The following is a 15,611-nucleotide window of genomic DNA, read 5'->3' on the forward strand; positions in this document are numbered from 1 at the left end:
TCGGGGCCGGGTCGAGGTTAGTGTCGGGGTTAGTGTCGGGGCCGGGTCCGGGTCGGGGTTAGTGTCGGGGCCGGGTCGGGGTTAGTGTCGGGGTTAGTGTCTGGGCCGGGTCGGGGTTAGTGTCGAGGTTAGTGTCTGGGCCGGGTCCAGGTCGGGGTTAGTGTCGGGGTCGGTGTCGGGGTTAGTGTCTGGGCCGGGTCGGGGTTAGTGTCGGGGTTAGTGTCTGGGCCGGGTCGGGGTTAGTGTCGGGGTTAGTGTCGGGGCCGGGTCCGGGTCGGGGTCAGTGTCGAGGTTAGTGTCTGGGCCGGGTCGGGGTTAGTGTCGAGGTTAGTGTCTGGGCCGGGTCCAGGTCGGGGTTAGTGTCGGGGTCGGTGTCGGGGTTAGTGTCTGGGCCGGGTCGGGGTTAGTGTCGGGGCCGGGTCCGGGTCGGGGTTAGTGTCTGGGCCGGGTCCGGGTCGGGGTTAGTGTCTGGGCCGGGTCCGGGTCGGGGTTAGTGTCGGGGTTAGTGTCTGGGCCGGGTCCGGGTCGGGGTTAGTGTCGGGGTTAGTGTCGGGGCCGGGTCCGGGTCGGGGTCAGTGTCGGGGTTAGTGTCTGGGCCGGGTCCGGGTCGAGGTTAGTGTCGGGGCCGGGTCCGGGTCGGGGTCAGTGTCGAGGTTAGTGTCTGGGCCGGGTCGGGGTTAGTGTCGGGGTTAGTGTCGGGGCCGGGTCCGGGTCGGGGTTAGTGTCTGGGCCGGGTCCGGGTCGGGGTCAGTGTCGAGGTTAGTGTCTGGGCCGGGTCGGGGTCGGGGTCAGTGTCGGGGTTAGTGTCGGGGCCGGGTCGGGGTTAGTGTCGGGGCCGGGTCCGGGTCGGGGTTAGTGTCTGGGCCGGGTCCGGGTTAGGGTTAGTGTCGGGGTTAGTGTCTGGGCCGGGTCCGGGTCGGGGTTAGTGTCGGGGTCAGTGTCGGGTCCGGGTCGGGGTCAGTGTCGGGGCCGGGTCCGGGTCGGGGTCAGTGTCGAGGTTAGTGTCTGGGCCGGGTCGGGGTCGGGGTTAGTGTCGGGGTTAGTGTCGGGGCCGGGTCCGGGTCGGGGTTAGTGTCGGGGTCAGTGTCGGGGCCGGGTCCGGGTCGGGGTCAGTGTCGGGGCCAGTGTCGGGGCCGGGTCCGGGTCGGGGTCAGTGTCGGGGTCAGTGTCGGGGCCGGGTCCGGGTCGGGGTCAGTGTCGGGGCCGGGTCCGGGTCGGGGTCAGTGTCGAGGTTAGTGTCTGGGCCAGGTCGGGGTCGGGGTTAGTGTCGGGGTTAGTGTCGGGGCCGGGTCGGGGTTAGTGTCGGGGCCGGGTCGGGGTTAGTGCCGGGGCCGGGTCCGGGTCGGGGTTAGTGTCGGGGTTAGTGTCGGGGCCGGGTCGGGGTTAGTGTCGGGGCCGGGTCGGGGTTAGTGCCGGGGCCGGGTCCGGGTCGGGGTTAGTGTCGGGGTTAGTGTCGGGGCCGGGTCGGGGTTAGTGTCTGGGCCGGGTCCGGGTCGGGGTTAGTGTCGGGGCCGGGTCCGGGTCGGGGTCAGTGTCGGGGCCGGGTCCGGGTCGGGGTCAGTGTCGAGGTTAGTGTCTGGGCCGGGTCGGGGTCGGGGTTAGTGTCGGGGCCGGGTCGGGGTTAGTGTCGGGGCCGGGTCCGGGTCGGGGTTAGTGTCGGGGCCGGGTCCGGGTCGGGGTTAGTGTCGGGGCCGGGTCGGGGTTAGTGTCTGGGCCGGGTCCCGGTCAGGGTTAGTGTCGGGGTTAGTGTCGGGGCCGGGTCGGGGTCGGGGTCAGTGTCGGGGTTAGTGTCGGGGCCGGGTCGGGGTCGGGGTTAGTGTCGGGGTGAGTGTCGGGGCCGGGTCCGGGTCGGGGTTAGTGTCTGGGCCGGGTCCGGGGCGGGGTTAGTGTCGGGGTTAGTGTCGGGGCCGGGTCCGGGTCGGGGTTAGTGTCTGGGTCGGGGTTGAGGTTAGTGTCGGGGTCAGTGTCGAGGTTAGTGTCTGGGCCGGGTCGGGGTTAGTGTCGAGGTTAGTGTCTGGGCCGGGTCCAGGTCGGGGTTAGTGTCGGGGTCGGGGTCGGGGTTAGTGTCTGGGCCGGGTCGGGGTTAGTGTCGGGGCCGGGTCCGGGTCGGGGTTAGTGTCTGGGCCGGGTCCGGGTCGGGGTTAGTGTCTGGGCCGGGTCCGGGTCGGGGTTAGTGTCGGGGTTAGTGTCTGGGCCGGGTCCGGGTCGGGGTTAGTGTCGGGGTTAGTGTCGGGGCCGGGTCCGGGTCGGGGTCAGTGTCGGGGCCGGGTCCGGGTCGGGGTCAGTGTCGAGGTTAGTGTCTGGGCCGGGTCGGGGTTAGTGTCGGGGCCGGGTCGGGGTCGGGTTTAGTGTCGGGGCCGGGTCCGGGTCGGGGTTAGTGTCGGGGCCGGGTCCGGGTCGGGGTTAGTGTCGGGGCCGGGTCCGGGTCGGGGTTAGTGTCGGGGTTAGTGTCGGGGCCGGGTCCGGGTCGGGTTTAGTGTCTGGGCCGGGTCGGGGTTAGTGTCGGGGCCGGGTCCGGGTCGGGTTTAGTGTCTGGGCCGGGTCCGGGTCGGGGTCAGTGTCGAGGTTAGTGTCTGGGCCGGGTCGGGGTCGGGGTCAGTGTCGGGGTTAGTGTCGGGGCCGGGTCGGGGTTAGTGTCGGGGCCGGGTCCGGGTCGGGGTTAGTGTCTGGGCCGGGTCCGGGTTAGGGTTAGTGTCGGGGTTAGTGTCTGGGCCGGGTCCGGGTCGGGGTTAGTGTCGGGGTCAGTGTCGGGGCCGGGTCCGGGTCGGGGTCAGTGTCGGGGCCGGGTCCGGGTCGGGGTCAGTGTCGGGGTCAGTGTCGGGTCCGGGTCGGGGTCAGTGTCGGGGCCGGGTCCGGGTCGGGGTCAGTGTCGAGGTTAGTGTCTGGGCCGGGTCGGGGTCGGGGTTAGTGTCGGGGTTAGTGTCGGGGCCGGGTCGGGGTTAGTGTCGGGGCCGGGTCGGGGTTAGTGTCGGGGCCGGGTCGGGGTTAGTGCCGGGGCCGGGTCCGGGTCGGGGTTAGGGACGGGGTTAGTGTCGGGGCCGGGTCGGGGTTAGTGTCTGGGCCGGGTCCGGGTCGGGGTTAGTGTCTGGGCCGGGTCCGGGTCGGGGTTAGTGTCGGGGCCGGGTCCGGGTCGGGGTCAGTGTCGGGGCCGGGTCCGGGTCGGGGTCAGTGTCGAGGTTAGAGTCTGGGCCGGGTCCGGGTCGGGGTCAGTGTCGAGGTTAGTGTCTGGGCCGGGTCGGGGTCGGGGTTAGTGTCGGGGCCGGGTCGGGGTTAGTGTCGGGGCCGGGTCCGGGTCGGGGTTAGTGTCGGGGCCGGGTCCGGGTCGGGGTTAGTGTCGTGTTTAGTGTCGGGGTTAGTGTCGGGGCCGGGTCGGGGTTAGTGTCGGGGCCGGGTCCGGGTCGGGGTTAGTGTCGAGGTTAGTGTCTGGGCCGGGTCGGGGTTAGTGTCGGGGCCGGGTCGGGGTTAGTGTCTGGGCCGGGTCGGGGTTAGTGTCGGGGCCGGGTCGAGGTTAGTGTCGGGGTTAGTGTCGGGGCCGGGTCCGGGTCGGGGTTAGTGTCGGGGCCGGGTCGGGGTTAGTGTCGGGGTTAGTGTCTGGGCCGGGTCGGGGTTAGTGTCGGGGTTAGTGTCTGGGCCGGGTCCGGGTCGGGGTTAGTGTCTGGGTTAGTGTCGGGGCCGGGTCCGGGTCGCGGTTAGTGTCGGGGTTAGTGTCTGGGCCGGGTCCGGGTCGGGGTTAGTGTCGAGGTTAGTGTCTGGGCCGGGGCCGTGTCCGGGGTTAGTGTCTGGGCCGGGTCCGGGGTTAGTGTCGGGGCCGGGGCCGTGTCCGGGGTTAGTGTCTGGGCCGGGTCCGGGTCGGGGTTAGTGTCTGGGCCGGGTCCGGGTCGGGGTTAGTGTCTGGGCCGGGTCCGGGGTCGGGGTTAGTGTCTGGGCCGGGTCCGGGGTCGGGGTTAGTGTCGGGGCCGGGGCCGTGTCCGGGGTTAGTGTCTGGGCCGGGTCCGGGTCGGGGTTAGTGTCTGGGCCGGGGCCGTGTCCGGGGTTAGTGTCTGGGCCGGGGCCGTGTCCGGGGTTAGTGTCTGGGCCGGGGCCGTGTCCGGGGTTAGTGTCTGGGCCGGGTCCGGGTCGGGGTTCGTGTCTGGGCCGGGTCCGGGTCGGGGTTAGTGTCTGGGCCGGGGCCGTGTCCGGGGTTAGTGTCTGGGCCGGGGCCGTGTCCGGGGTTAGTGTCTGGGCCGGGTCCGGGGTCGGGGTTAGTGTCCGGGGTCGGGGTCAGTGTCCGGGGTCGGGGTCGGGGTCAGTGTCCGGGGTCGGGGTCAGTGTCCGGGGTCGTGGTCAGTGTCCGGGGTCGGGGTCAGTGTCCGGGGTCGGGGTCAGTGTCCGGGGTCGGGGTCAGTGTCCGGGGTCGGGGTCAGTGTCCGGGGTCGGGGTCAGTGTCCGGGGTCGGGGTCAGTGTCCGGGGTCGGGGTCAGTGTCCGGGGTCGGGGTCAGTGTCCGGGGTCGGGGTCGGGGTCAGTGTCCGGGGTCGGGGTCGGGTCAGTGTCCGGGCCGGGGCCGGGTCAGTGTCCGGGCCGGGGCCGGGTCAGTGTCCGGGCCGTGTCCGGGGCCGTGTCAGTGTCCGGGGCCGTGTCAGTGTCCGGGGCCGGGTCCGTGTCCGGGGCCGTGTCCGGGGCCGGGTCAGTGTCCGGGGCCGGGTCAGTGTCCGGGGCCGGGTCAGTGTCCGGGGCCGGGTCCGTGTCCGTGTCCGGGTCAGTGTCCGGGGCCGGTTCAGTGTCCGGGGCCGGTTCAGTGTCCGGGGCCGGTTCAGTGTCCGGGGCCGGTTCAGTGTCCGGGGCCGGGTCAGTGTCCGGGGCCGGGTCAGTGTCCGGGCCGGGTCCGGGTCAGTGTCCGGGGCCCTGTCTGGTCCGTGTCCGGGGCCCTGTCTGGTCCGTGTCCGGGGCCCTGTCTGGTCCGTGTCCGGGGCCCTGTCTGGTCCGTGTCCGGGGCCCTGTCTGGTCCGTGTCCGGGGCCCTGTCTGGTCCGTGTCCGGGGCCCTGTCTGGTCCGTGTCCGGGGCCCTGTCTGGTCCGTGTCCGGGGCCCTGTCTGGTCCGTGTCCGGGGCCCTGTCTGGTCCGTGTCCGGGGCCCTGTCTGGTCCGTGTCCGGGGCCCTGTCTGGTCCGTGTCCGGGGCCCTGTCTGGTCCGTGTCCGGGGCCCTGTCTGGTCCGTGTCCGGGGCCCTGTCTGGTCCGTGTCCGGGGCCCTGTCTGGTCCGTGTCCGGGGCCCTGTCTGGTCCGTGTCCGGGGCCCTGTCTGGTCCGTGTCCGGGGCCCTGTCTGGTCCGTGTCCGGGGCCCTGTCTGGTCCGTGTCCGGGGCCCTGTCTGGTCCGTGTCCGGGGCCCTGTCTGGTCCGTGTCCGGGGCCCTGTCTGGTCCGTGTCCGGGGCCCTGTCTGGTCCGTGTCCGGGGCCCTGTCTGGTCCGTGTCCGGGGCCCTGTCTGGTCCGTGTCCGGGGCCCTGTCTGGTCCGTGTCCGGGGCCCTGTCTGGTCCGTGTCCGGGGCCCTGTCTGGTCCGTGTCCGGGGCCCTGTCTGGTCCGTGTCCGGGGCCCTGTCTGGTCCGTGTCCGGGGCCCTGTCTGGTCCGTGTCCGGGGCCCTGTCTGGTCCGTGTCCGGGGCCCTGTCTGGTCCGTGTCCGGGGCCCTGTCTGGTCCGTGTCCGGGGCCCTGTCTGGTCCGTGTCCGGGGCCCTGTCTGGTCCGTGTCCGGGGCCCTGTCTGGTCCGTGTCCGGGGCCCTGTCTGGTCCGTGTCCGGGGCCCTGTCTGGTCCGTGTCCGGGGCCCTGTCTGGTCCGTGTCCGGGGCCCTGTCTGGTCCGTGTCCGGGGCCCTGTCTGGTCCGTGTCCGGGGCCCTGTCTGGTCCGTGTCCGGGGCCCTGTCTGGTCCGTGTCCGGGGCCCTGTCTGGTCCGTGTCCGGGGCCCTGTCTGGTCCGTGTCCGGGGCCCTGTCTGGTCCGTGTCCGGGGCCCTGTCTGGTCCGTGTCCGGGGCCCTGTCTGGTCCGTGTCCGGGGCCCTGTCTGGTCCGTGTCCGGGGCCCTGTCTGGTCCGTGTCCGGGGCCCTGTCTGGTCCGTGTCCGGGGCCCTGTCTGGTCCGTGTCCGGGGCCCTGTCTGGTCCGTGTCCGGGGCCCTGTCTGGTCCGTGTCCGGGGCCCTGTCTGGTCCGTGTCCGGGGCCCTGTCTGGTCCGTGTCCGGGGCCCTGTCTGGTCCGTGTCCGGGGCCCTGTCTGGTCCGTGTCCGGGGCCCTGTCTGGTCCGTGTCCGGGGCCCTGTCTGGTCCGTGTCCGGGGCCCTGTCTGGTCCGTGTCCGGGGCCCTGTCTGGTCCGTGTCCGGGGCCCTGTCTGGTCCGTGTCCGGGGCCCTGTCTGGTCCGTGTCCGGGGCCCTGTCTGGTCCGTGTCCGGGGCCCTGTCTGGTCCGTGTCCGGGGCCCTGTCTGGTCCGTGTCCGGGGCCCTGTCTGGTCCGTGTCCGGGGCCCTGTCTGGTCCGTGTCCGGGGCCCTGTCTGGTCCGTGTCCGGGGCCCTGTCTGGTCCGTGTCCGGGGCCCTGTCTGGTCCGTGTCCGGGGCCCTGTCTGGTCCGTGTCCGGGGCCCTGTCTGGTCCGTGTCCGGGGCCCTGTCTGGTCCGTGTCCGGGGCCCTGTCTGGTCCGTGTCCGGGGCCCTGTCTGGTCCGTGTCCGGGGCCCTGTCTGGTCCGTGTCCGGGGCCCTGTCTGGTCCGTGTCCGGGGCCCTGTCTGGTCCGTGTCCGGGGCCCTGTCTGGTCCGTGTCCGGGGCCCTGTCTGGTCCGTGTCCGGGGCCCTGTCTGGTCCGTGTCCGGGGCCCTGTCTGGTCCGTGTCCGGGGCCCTGTCTGGTCCGTGTCCGGGGCCCTGTCTGGTCCGTGTCCGGGGCCCTGTCTGGTCCGTGTCCGGGGCCCTGTCTGGTCCGTGTCCGGGGCCCTGTCCGGTCCGTGTCCGGGGCCCTGTCCGGTCCGTGTCCGGGGCCCTGTCCGGTCCGTGTCCGGGGCCCTGTCCGGTCCGTGTCCGGGGCCCTGTCCGGTCCGTGTCCGGGGCCCTGTCCGGTCCGTGTCCGGGGCCCTGTCCGGTCCGTGTCCGGGGCCCTGTCCGGTCCGTGTCCGGGGCCCTGTCCGGTCCGTGTCCGGGGCCCTGTCCGGTCCGTGTCCGGGGCCCTGTCCGGGTTAGTGTCCGGTCCGTGTCCGGGGCCCTGTCTGGTTCTGTGAGTCACTGATTCTCTTTGTAACAGGTTTGATAAGCTGCTGTACGTGGGAGTGAGTGAAGACAGAGAGACACAGCTCCGGATACTGAGCGCAATAACACGCAAGTGAGTCTTCACCCTGAGCCCAGTACAGGGACACTGGGAGGCACAGTCACAGGGAGTGAGGGGTGGGGGGGTGAGGGGGACGATGGGGTGGGGGGGTGGACTGGGGATGGGGTGTGGGGTGAGCGCGGAATGGGGTGATGGGGTGAGGGGGACGATGGGGAGGGCGGGTGAGGGGGACGATGGGGTGATGGGGTGAGGGGGACGATGGGGTGAGGGGGTGATGGGGTGAGGGGGACGATGGGGTGAGGGGTGATGGGGTGAGGGGTGATGGGGTGAGGGGGACGATGGGGTGAGGGGGACGATGGGGTGAGGGGGACGATGGGGTGAGGGGGTGAGGGGGACGATGGGGTGAGGGGTGATGGGGTGAGGGGGACGATGGGGTGAGGGGGACGATGGGGTGAGGGGTGAGGTAGGTGAGGAGGACGATGGGGTGTGGGGTGGGCGCGGGATGGGGTGATAGGGTGAGGGGGACGATGGGGTGGGCGGGTGAGGGGGACGATGTGGTGAGGGGGACGATGGGGTGAGGGGGACGATGGGGTGAGGGGGACGATGGGGTGAGGGGGACGATGGGGTGAGGGGGACGATGGGGTGAGGGGGACGATGGGGTGAGGGGGACGATGGGGTGAGGGGGACGATGGGGTGAGGGGGACGATGGGGTGAGGGGGACGATGGGGTGAGGGGGACGATGGGGTGGGCGGGACGATGAGGGGAGGGGGACGATGGGGTGAGGGGGACGATGAGGTGGGCGGGTGAGGGGGACGATGGGGTGAGGGGGACGATGGGGTGAGGGGGACGAGGGGGACGATGGGGACGAGGGGGACGATGAGGTGAGGGGGACGATGAGGTGGGCGGGTGAGGGGGACGATGGGGTGAGGGGGACGAGGGGGACGATGAGGTGAGGGGGACGATGAGGAGGGCGGGTGAGGGGGACGATGGGGCGAGGGGGACGATGAGGTGGGCGGGTGAGGGGGACGATGGGGTGAGGGGGACGATGGGGTGAGGGGGACGATGAGGTGGGCGGGTGAGGGGGACGATGGGGTGAGGGGGACGATGGGGTGAGGGGGACGATGGGGTGAGGGGGACGATGAGGTGGGCGGGTGAGGGGGACGATGGGGTGAGGGGGACGATGGGGTGAGGGGGACGATGGGGTGAGGGGGACGATGAGGTGAGGGGGACGATGAGGAGGGCGGGTGAGGGGGACGATGGGGCGAGGGGGACGATGAGGTGGGCGGGTGAGGGGGACGATGGGGTGAGGGGGACGATGGGGTGAGGGGGACGATGAGGTGGGCGGGTGAGGGGGACGATGGGGTGAGGGGGACGATGTGGTGAGGGGGACGATGGGGTGAGGGGGACGATGGGGTGAGGGGGACGATGGGGTGAGGGGGACGATGGGGTGAGGGGGACGATGGGGTGAGGGGGACGATGGGGTGAGGGGGACGATGGGGTGAGGGGGACGATGGGGTGGGCGGGACGATGAGGGGAGGGGGACGATGGGGTGAGGGGGACGATGAGGTGGGCGGGTGAGGGGGACGATGGGGTGAGGGGGACGATGGGGTGAGGGGGACGAGGGGGACGATGGGGACGAGGGGGACGATGAGGTGAGGGGGACGATGAGGTGGGCGGGTGAGGGGGACGATGGGGTGAGGGGGACGAGGGGGACGATGAGGTGAGGGGGACGATGAGGAGGGCGGGTGAGGGGGACGATGGGGCGAGGGGGACGATGAGGTGGGCGGGTGAGGGGGACGATGGGGTGAGGGGGACGATGGGGTGAGGGGGACGATGAGGTGGGCGGGTGAGGGGGACGATGGGGTGAGGGGGACGATGGGGTGAGGGGGACGATGGGGTGAGGGGGACGATGAGGTGGGCGGGTGAGGGGGACGATGGGGTGAGGGGGACGATGGGGTGAGGGGGACGATGGGGTGAGGGGGACGATGAGGTGAGGGGGACGATGAGGAGGGCGGGTGAGGGGGACGATGGGGCGAGGGGGACGATGAGGTGGGCGGGTGAGGGGGACGATGGGGTGAGGGGGACGATGGGGTGAGGGGGACGATGAGGTGGGCGGGTGAGGGGGACGATGGGGTGAGGGGGACGATGGGGTGAGGGGGACGATGGGGTGAGGGGGACGATGAGGTGGGCGGGTGAGGGGGACGATGGGGTGAGGGGGACGATGGGGTGAGGGGGACGATGGGGTGAGGGGGACGATGGGGTGAGGGGGACGATGGGGTGAGGGGGACGATGGGGTGAGGGGGACGATGGGGTGAGGGGGACGATGGGGTGAGGGGGACGATGGGGTGAGGGGGACGATGGGGTGAGGGGGACGATGAGGTGGGCGGGTGAGGGGGACGATGGGGTGAGGGGGACGATGAGGTGGGCGGGTGAGGGGGACGATGGGGTGAGGGGGACGGTGAGGGGGACGATGGGGTGAGGGGGACGATGGGGTGAGGGGGACGATGAGGTGAGGAATGGGCAGTGTGTGAACGGGAGAGGGGCTTTCCACTCGCTATTTACCCCTCGTCCCCTCTCTGCAGGTTCCAGCTGGATCCCTCTGTCAGTCTGAGCCTCGTTGTTGAGCAGTGTCCTCCACAGCTGAGTGGTGCAGATCTGTACGCCCTCTGCTCCGACACCATGATGGCAGCTGTGAAGAGGAAGATCAGGTGGATCGAGGAAGGTATAGTCAATGGTCCCAACCTGTCTCCCCGCCCAAACCGGAGGGGGTGGGGGGAGAGAGAGGGGGAGAGTGGAGAGAGTGTCGGAGGGTCAGTACTGAGGGAGCGCCGCACTGTCGGAGGGTCAGTACTGAGGGAGCGCCGCACTGTCGGAGGGTCAGTACTGAGGGAGCGCCGCACTGTCGGAGGGTCAGTACTGAGGGAGTGCTGCACTGTCGGAGGGTCAGTACTGAGGGAGCGCCGCACTGTGGGAGGGGTCAGTGCTGAGGGAGCGCTGCACTGTCGGAGGGTCAGTACTGAGGGAGCGCCGCACTGTGGGAGGGTCAGTGCTGAGGGAGCGCTGCACTGTCGGAGGGTCAGTACTGAGGGAGCGCCGCACTGTGGGAGGGTCAGTGCTGAGGGAGCGCTGCACTGTCGGAGGGTCAGTACTGAGGGAGCGCCGCACTGTCGGAGGGTCAGTACTGAGGGATTGCTGCACCGTCGGAGGGTCAGTACTGAGGGAGTGCCGCACTGTCGGAGGGTCAGTACTGAGGGAGCGCCGCACTGTCGGAGGGTCAGTACTGAGGGAGCGCCGCACTGTCGGAGGGTCAGTACTGAGGGAGCGCCGCACTGTCGGAGGGTCAGTACTGAGGGAGCGCCGCGCTGTCGGAGTGTCAGTACTGAGGGAGCGCCGCGCTGTCGGAGGGTCAGTACTGAGGGAGCGCCGCGCTGTCGGAGGGTCAGTACTGAGGGAGCGCCGCGCTGTCGGAGGGTCAGTACTGAGGGAGCGCCGCGCTGTCGGAGGGTCAGTACTGAGGGAGCGCCGCGCTGTCGGAGGGTCAGTACTGAGGGAAGCGCCGCACTGTCGGAGGGTCAGTACTGAGGGAGCGCCGCACTGTCGGAGGGTCAGTACTGAGGGAGCGCCGCACTGTCGGAGGGTCAGTACTGAGGGAGTGCTGCACTGTCGGAGGGTCAGTACCGAGGGAGCGCCGCACTGTCGGAAGGGTCAGTACTGAGGGAGCGCCGCGCTGTCGGAGGGTCAGTACTGAGGGAGCGCCGCACTGTCGGAGGGGCCATCTTTGGGATGAGACGTTAAACCCGAGGTCCCGTCTGCCCCCTCAGGTGGGTGGAGACGATCCCACTGCCGCTGTTTTGAAGAGCGGGGTTTGGGGGAGGGAGGGAGGGGAGTTCTCCCCGGTGTCCTGGGCCAATATCTATCCCTCAACCAACATCAGTAAAACAGATGATCTGGTCATGATCACATTGCTGTTTGTGGGATCTTGCTGTACACAAATTGGCTGCTGCGTTTCCTACATTATAACCGTAACTTCACTTCAAAAATGTACTTCATTGGCTGTCAGGTGCTTTGGGACATCCTGAGATGGTGTTACAGAAATGGAGACTTTTAATCCCAGCCCAGGACGTGGAGAGAAATTGTGGCCTCGGCTGATTCCAGCTGTGGTGTTTAATGTGGATTAGGTGCAGTGATTGGTGTGAATCCCCTGATTTAACCCCCCCCTCCCTCGGTGTGCCCCCCTGATGTATGTGCCCCCCTCCTGTACCTGCAGGTCTCGACACGGAACAGTCTGAGTTGACTGTGATGGCTGAGGATTTTGAGGAAGCTCTCGGCACACTGCGCCCTCAGTGTCTGAACAGGAGCGCTGCTCAACTACAGGATGATGCAACAGAGGTTCACAGCCACATGAGAGGCTGTGTGCAACATCTGGACCGAGGAACAGGACGGGACTCCGTGTTGTGAGGAACATCGGATAGGAACTGGGAGTGAGGAACATCGGGATCGGAACAGGGAGCACTGGGAGTGAGAACATCGGGATAGGAACAGGGAGCACTGGGAGTGAGGGAACATCGGGATAAGAACAGAGGAGCTGGGAGTGAGGAACATCGGATAGAACTCGGGAGCGCTGGGAGTGAGAACATCGGGATAGGAACAGGGAGCACTGGGAGTGAGGAACATCGGGATCGGAGAACAGGGAGCACTGGGAGTGAGGAACATCGGGATCGGAACAGGGAGCACTGGGAGTGAGGAACATCGGGATCGGAACAGGGAGCTCTGGGAGGTGAGGAACATCGGGATAGGAACAGGGAGCACTATGAGGAACTCGGAGTAGGAACAGGGAGTCGGGAGGAACATCGGGATCGGGAACAGGGAGAGCTGGGAGTGAGGAACATCGGAGAACTGGAACAGGGAGTGGGAGGAGGAACATCGGATAGGAACAGGGAGCGCTGGGAGTGAGGACATAGGAATCGGATAGGAACAGGAGCGCTGGTAGTGAGGAACATCGGAGATAGGAACAGGGAGCGCTGGGGAGTGAGGAACATCGGGATAGGAAGACAGGGAGCGCTGGGAACTGAGGAACATCGGATAGGAACAGGGAGCGCTGGAGTGAGGAACATCAGGATCGGAACAGGGAGCGCTGGGAGTGAGGAACATCATCGGGATAGGAACAGGGAGCGCTGGGAGTGAGGAACATCGGGATAGGAACAGGGAGCGCTGGGAGTGAGGAACATCGGGATAGGAACAGGGAGCGCTGGGAGTGAGGAACATCGGGATAGGAACAGGGAGCGCTGGGAGTGAGGAACATCGGGATAGGAACAGGGAGCGCTGGGAGTGAGGAACATCGGGATCGGAACAGGGAGCGCTGGGAAGTGAGGAACATCGGGATAGGAACAGGGAGCACTGGGAGTGAGGAACATCGGGATAGGAACAGGGAGCGCTTGGGAGTGAGGAACATCGGGATAGGAACAGGGATGCGCTGGGAGTGAGGAACATCGGGATAGGAACAGGGAGCTGCTGGGAGTGAGGAACATCGGGATAGGAACAGGGAGCGCTGGGAGTGAGGAACATCGGGATCGGAACAGGGAGCGCTGGAGGGGCTCTGTGTGTGAGGGTGGTGGGGGGACTGGAGGGGCTCTGTGTGTGTCGGTGGGGGGGGGAACATCTGGATGGGAACAGGAGCACACTTTGCCAGTCCGGTACCCTCCATCCACCACCCTAAACATTCACTCCCTTCACCACCGGCGCACTGTGGCTGCAGTGTGCACCATCCACAGGATGCACTGCAGCAACTCGCCAAGGCTTCTTCGACAGCACCTCCCAAACCCGCGACCTCTCCCACCTGGAAGGACAAGAGCAGCAGGCACATGGGAACAACACCACCTGCACGTTCCCCTCCAAGTCACACACCATCCCGACTTGGAAATATATCGCCGTTCCTTCATCGTCGCTGGGTCAAAATCCTGGAACTCCCTTCCTAACAGCACTGTGGGAGAACCTTCACCACACGGACTGCAGCGGTTCAAGAAGGCGGCTCACCACCACCTTCTCGAGGGCAATTAGGGATGGGCAATAAATGCCGGCCCTCGCCAGCGACGCCCACATCCCGCGAACGGATTTTTAAAAACTTTTGTGGACACTGAAATCTTCTTATTTCTGGAGAGCTGATGCTTTAAAAAACCAAATATCTGTGTGTTTGTCGCTGTCTCTGCTCAAACCGTGAATAAAATGGGAAGACCAAAGGGCCATTGCTGGATTCAGTGAGTGGGCAAAACTGGGGCAGATGGAGTTCAACGTGGGAAAGGGTGAGGTCGTCCACTTTGGATCTAAGAAAGACACAGTGGAATATTTTCTAAATGGTGAGAGACTGGAAAGTGTGGAGGAGCGGAGAGATTTCAGGGTCCAGGTACAGAAATCACTAAAAGCTCGTGGGCAGGTACAAAGAATAATCTGAAGAACGAATGGAATGTTGTCCTTTATCTCGGGGTCTGGGGTCGGAAGGGGTGGAAGTTGTGTCCAGTTGTCCAGAGCTCTGGTCAGTCCCCATCTGGAGACTGGGTTCAGTTCTGGGCCCCCCGCCCCCCTCCCTCAGGAAGGATATATTGGCCCTGGAGGGGGTGCAGCACAGATTCACCAGAATGATAGCGGGGCTTAAAGGGTTAAATGACGAGGCCAGGTTCCATAGACTGGGCTTGTATTCCCTCGAGTGTGGAAGATTAAGGGGTGAGGGGTTTAAGATGATTAAAGGATTCGACAGGGTCGATCGAGAGAAACTATTCCCTCTGGTGGGGGGGAGTCCAGAACAAGGGTCGGAACGTCAGAATTACAGCCGGGCCGTTCAGGGGTGATGTCAGGAAGCACTTCCTCACACCAAGGGGAGTGGGAATCTGGACTCTCTCCCCCAAAAAGGCTGTGGATGCTGGGGGTCACTTGGAGCTTTCAGGACTGAGATCGATCGATTTTTGTTGGGTAACGGGATCGAGGGACATGGAGTGAAGACGGGTCAATGGGGTTAAGATACAGATCAGCCAGGATCCGACTGAATGGCGGAGCAGGCTCGAGGGGCCGAATGGCCTCCTCCTGTTCCCATCAGTTGCAAGGAACACATCAAGACTGGAACTGGAGCTGGGAATAACAGCCGACGAAACAAAAGTGAAATACTGCAGATGCTGGAAATCTGCAATAAAAACAAACTGCTGGAAACACTCAGCAAGTGAGGAGAGAGAAACGGTTAAAGATTCAGCTCGATGACCTGGAAGATGTTAAAGATAAATACAGAGCCAGGAAAAGGGGGAAGAGGAAAGAACGTAAGGAAAAGGTTATCAGGGCTTGAGCTCTGGGAATGTGTATTTCAGCTCTTCAGTATTCCTGGTGTGGGGACACTCCACAAAAGAACTCGAACTCCGCTCTTGCTGTCTGCTGCCATTGCATTACTGACTGCCTGAAACCTATCGAGATAGACCTTCACTGACTGTCAGTCTCACGCGGCCGCAGACAGTGAGGCTCGGCGTGAGGGGTGAGGACACCTGGGTTTACAAGAGCCAGTTCATGTTCCTGTCCCTCGCCCCCCCCTCCATGGCCCTCGCCCCCCTCCCTATCTCTGTAACCCCCTCCATGTCCCTCGCCCCTCCCTATCTCTGTAACCCCCTCCATGTCCCTCGCCCCTCCCTATCTCTGTAACCCCCTCCATGGCCCTCGCCCCTCCCTATCTCTGTAACCCCCTCCCCATGGCCTCGCCCCCTCCCTATCTCTGCAACCCCCTCCATGGCCCTCCCCCTCCCCCCCCCCCCACCCCCCTCCCCCTCCCTCCTCTCCTCCTCCCCCCCTCCCCCCCTCCACCCTCCTCCCGCCCTACAACCCTCCGAGATCTCTGCTCTCCTCCAATTCTGTCCTCTTGTCCATCCCCGATTTTAATCACTCCACCATTGGCGGCCGTGCCTTCAGCTGCCTGGGCCCCAAGCTCTGGAATTCCCTCCCTAAACCTCTCCGCCTCTCCACATCTCTCTCTTCCTTGACCGTCCTAATCCACCCCGTGGCCCCTCTGAATCTCCAACCCACTCCGGCCAGTCACCCCTCCTAATCTCCACCTGCCCCTCCCACCCGTCACTCTGCCCCAGGCTCCGCCCCCTCCCACCCATCACTCTGCCCCAGGCTCCGCCCCTCCCGCCCGTCACTCTGCCCCAGGCTCCGCCCCCTCCCACCCGTCACTCTGCCCCAGGCTCCGCCCCCTCCACCCGTCACTCCGCCCCCCTCCCACCCGTCACTCTGCCCCAGGCTCCGCCCCCTCCCACCCGTCACTCCGCCCCCTCCCACCCGTCACTCTGCCCCAGGCTCCA

At 66.8% G+C, this 15,611-nt stretch overlaps 1 protein-coding gene across 1 annotated transcript in view; it reads left to right on the forward strand.

Annotated features, from left to right (window-relative positions):
* Nucleotides 1-11,765, forward strand: part of pex6 (peroxisomal biogenesis factor 6) — a 108,090-nt gene extending 96,325 nt beyond the window's left edge. Inside the window, exons 15-17 of the mRNA XM_067978289.1 lie at nt 7,258-7,335; nt 9,864-10,003; nt 11,549-11,765. Coding sequence (XP_067834390.1) covers nt 7,258-7,335; nt 9,864-10,003; nt 11,549-11,739 — 409 coding nt within the window. The 3' untranslated portion in view covers nt 11,740-11,765. The remainder of the gene's footprint in view (nt 1-7,257; nt 7,336-9,863; nt 10,004-11,548) is intronic.
* Nucleotides 11,766-15,611: the final 3,846 nt, after the last annotated feature.

Source organism: Heptranchias perlo, unplaced genomic scaffold (assembly GCF_035084215.1).
Source record: "Heptranchias perlo isolate sHepPer1 unplaced genomic scaffold, sHepPer1.hap1 HAP1_SCAFFOLD_257, whole genome shotgun sequence".
Taxonomy (NCBI): domain Eukaryota; kingdom Metazoa; phylum Chordata; class Chondrichthyes; order Hexanchiformes; family Hexanchidae; genus Heptranchias; species Heptranchias perlo.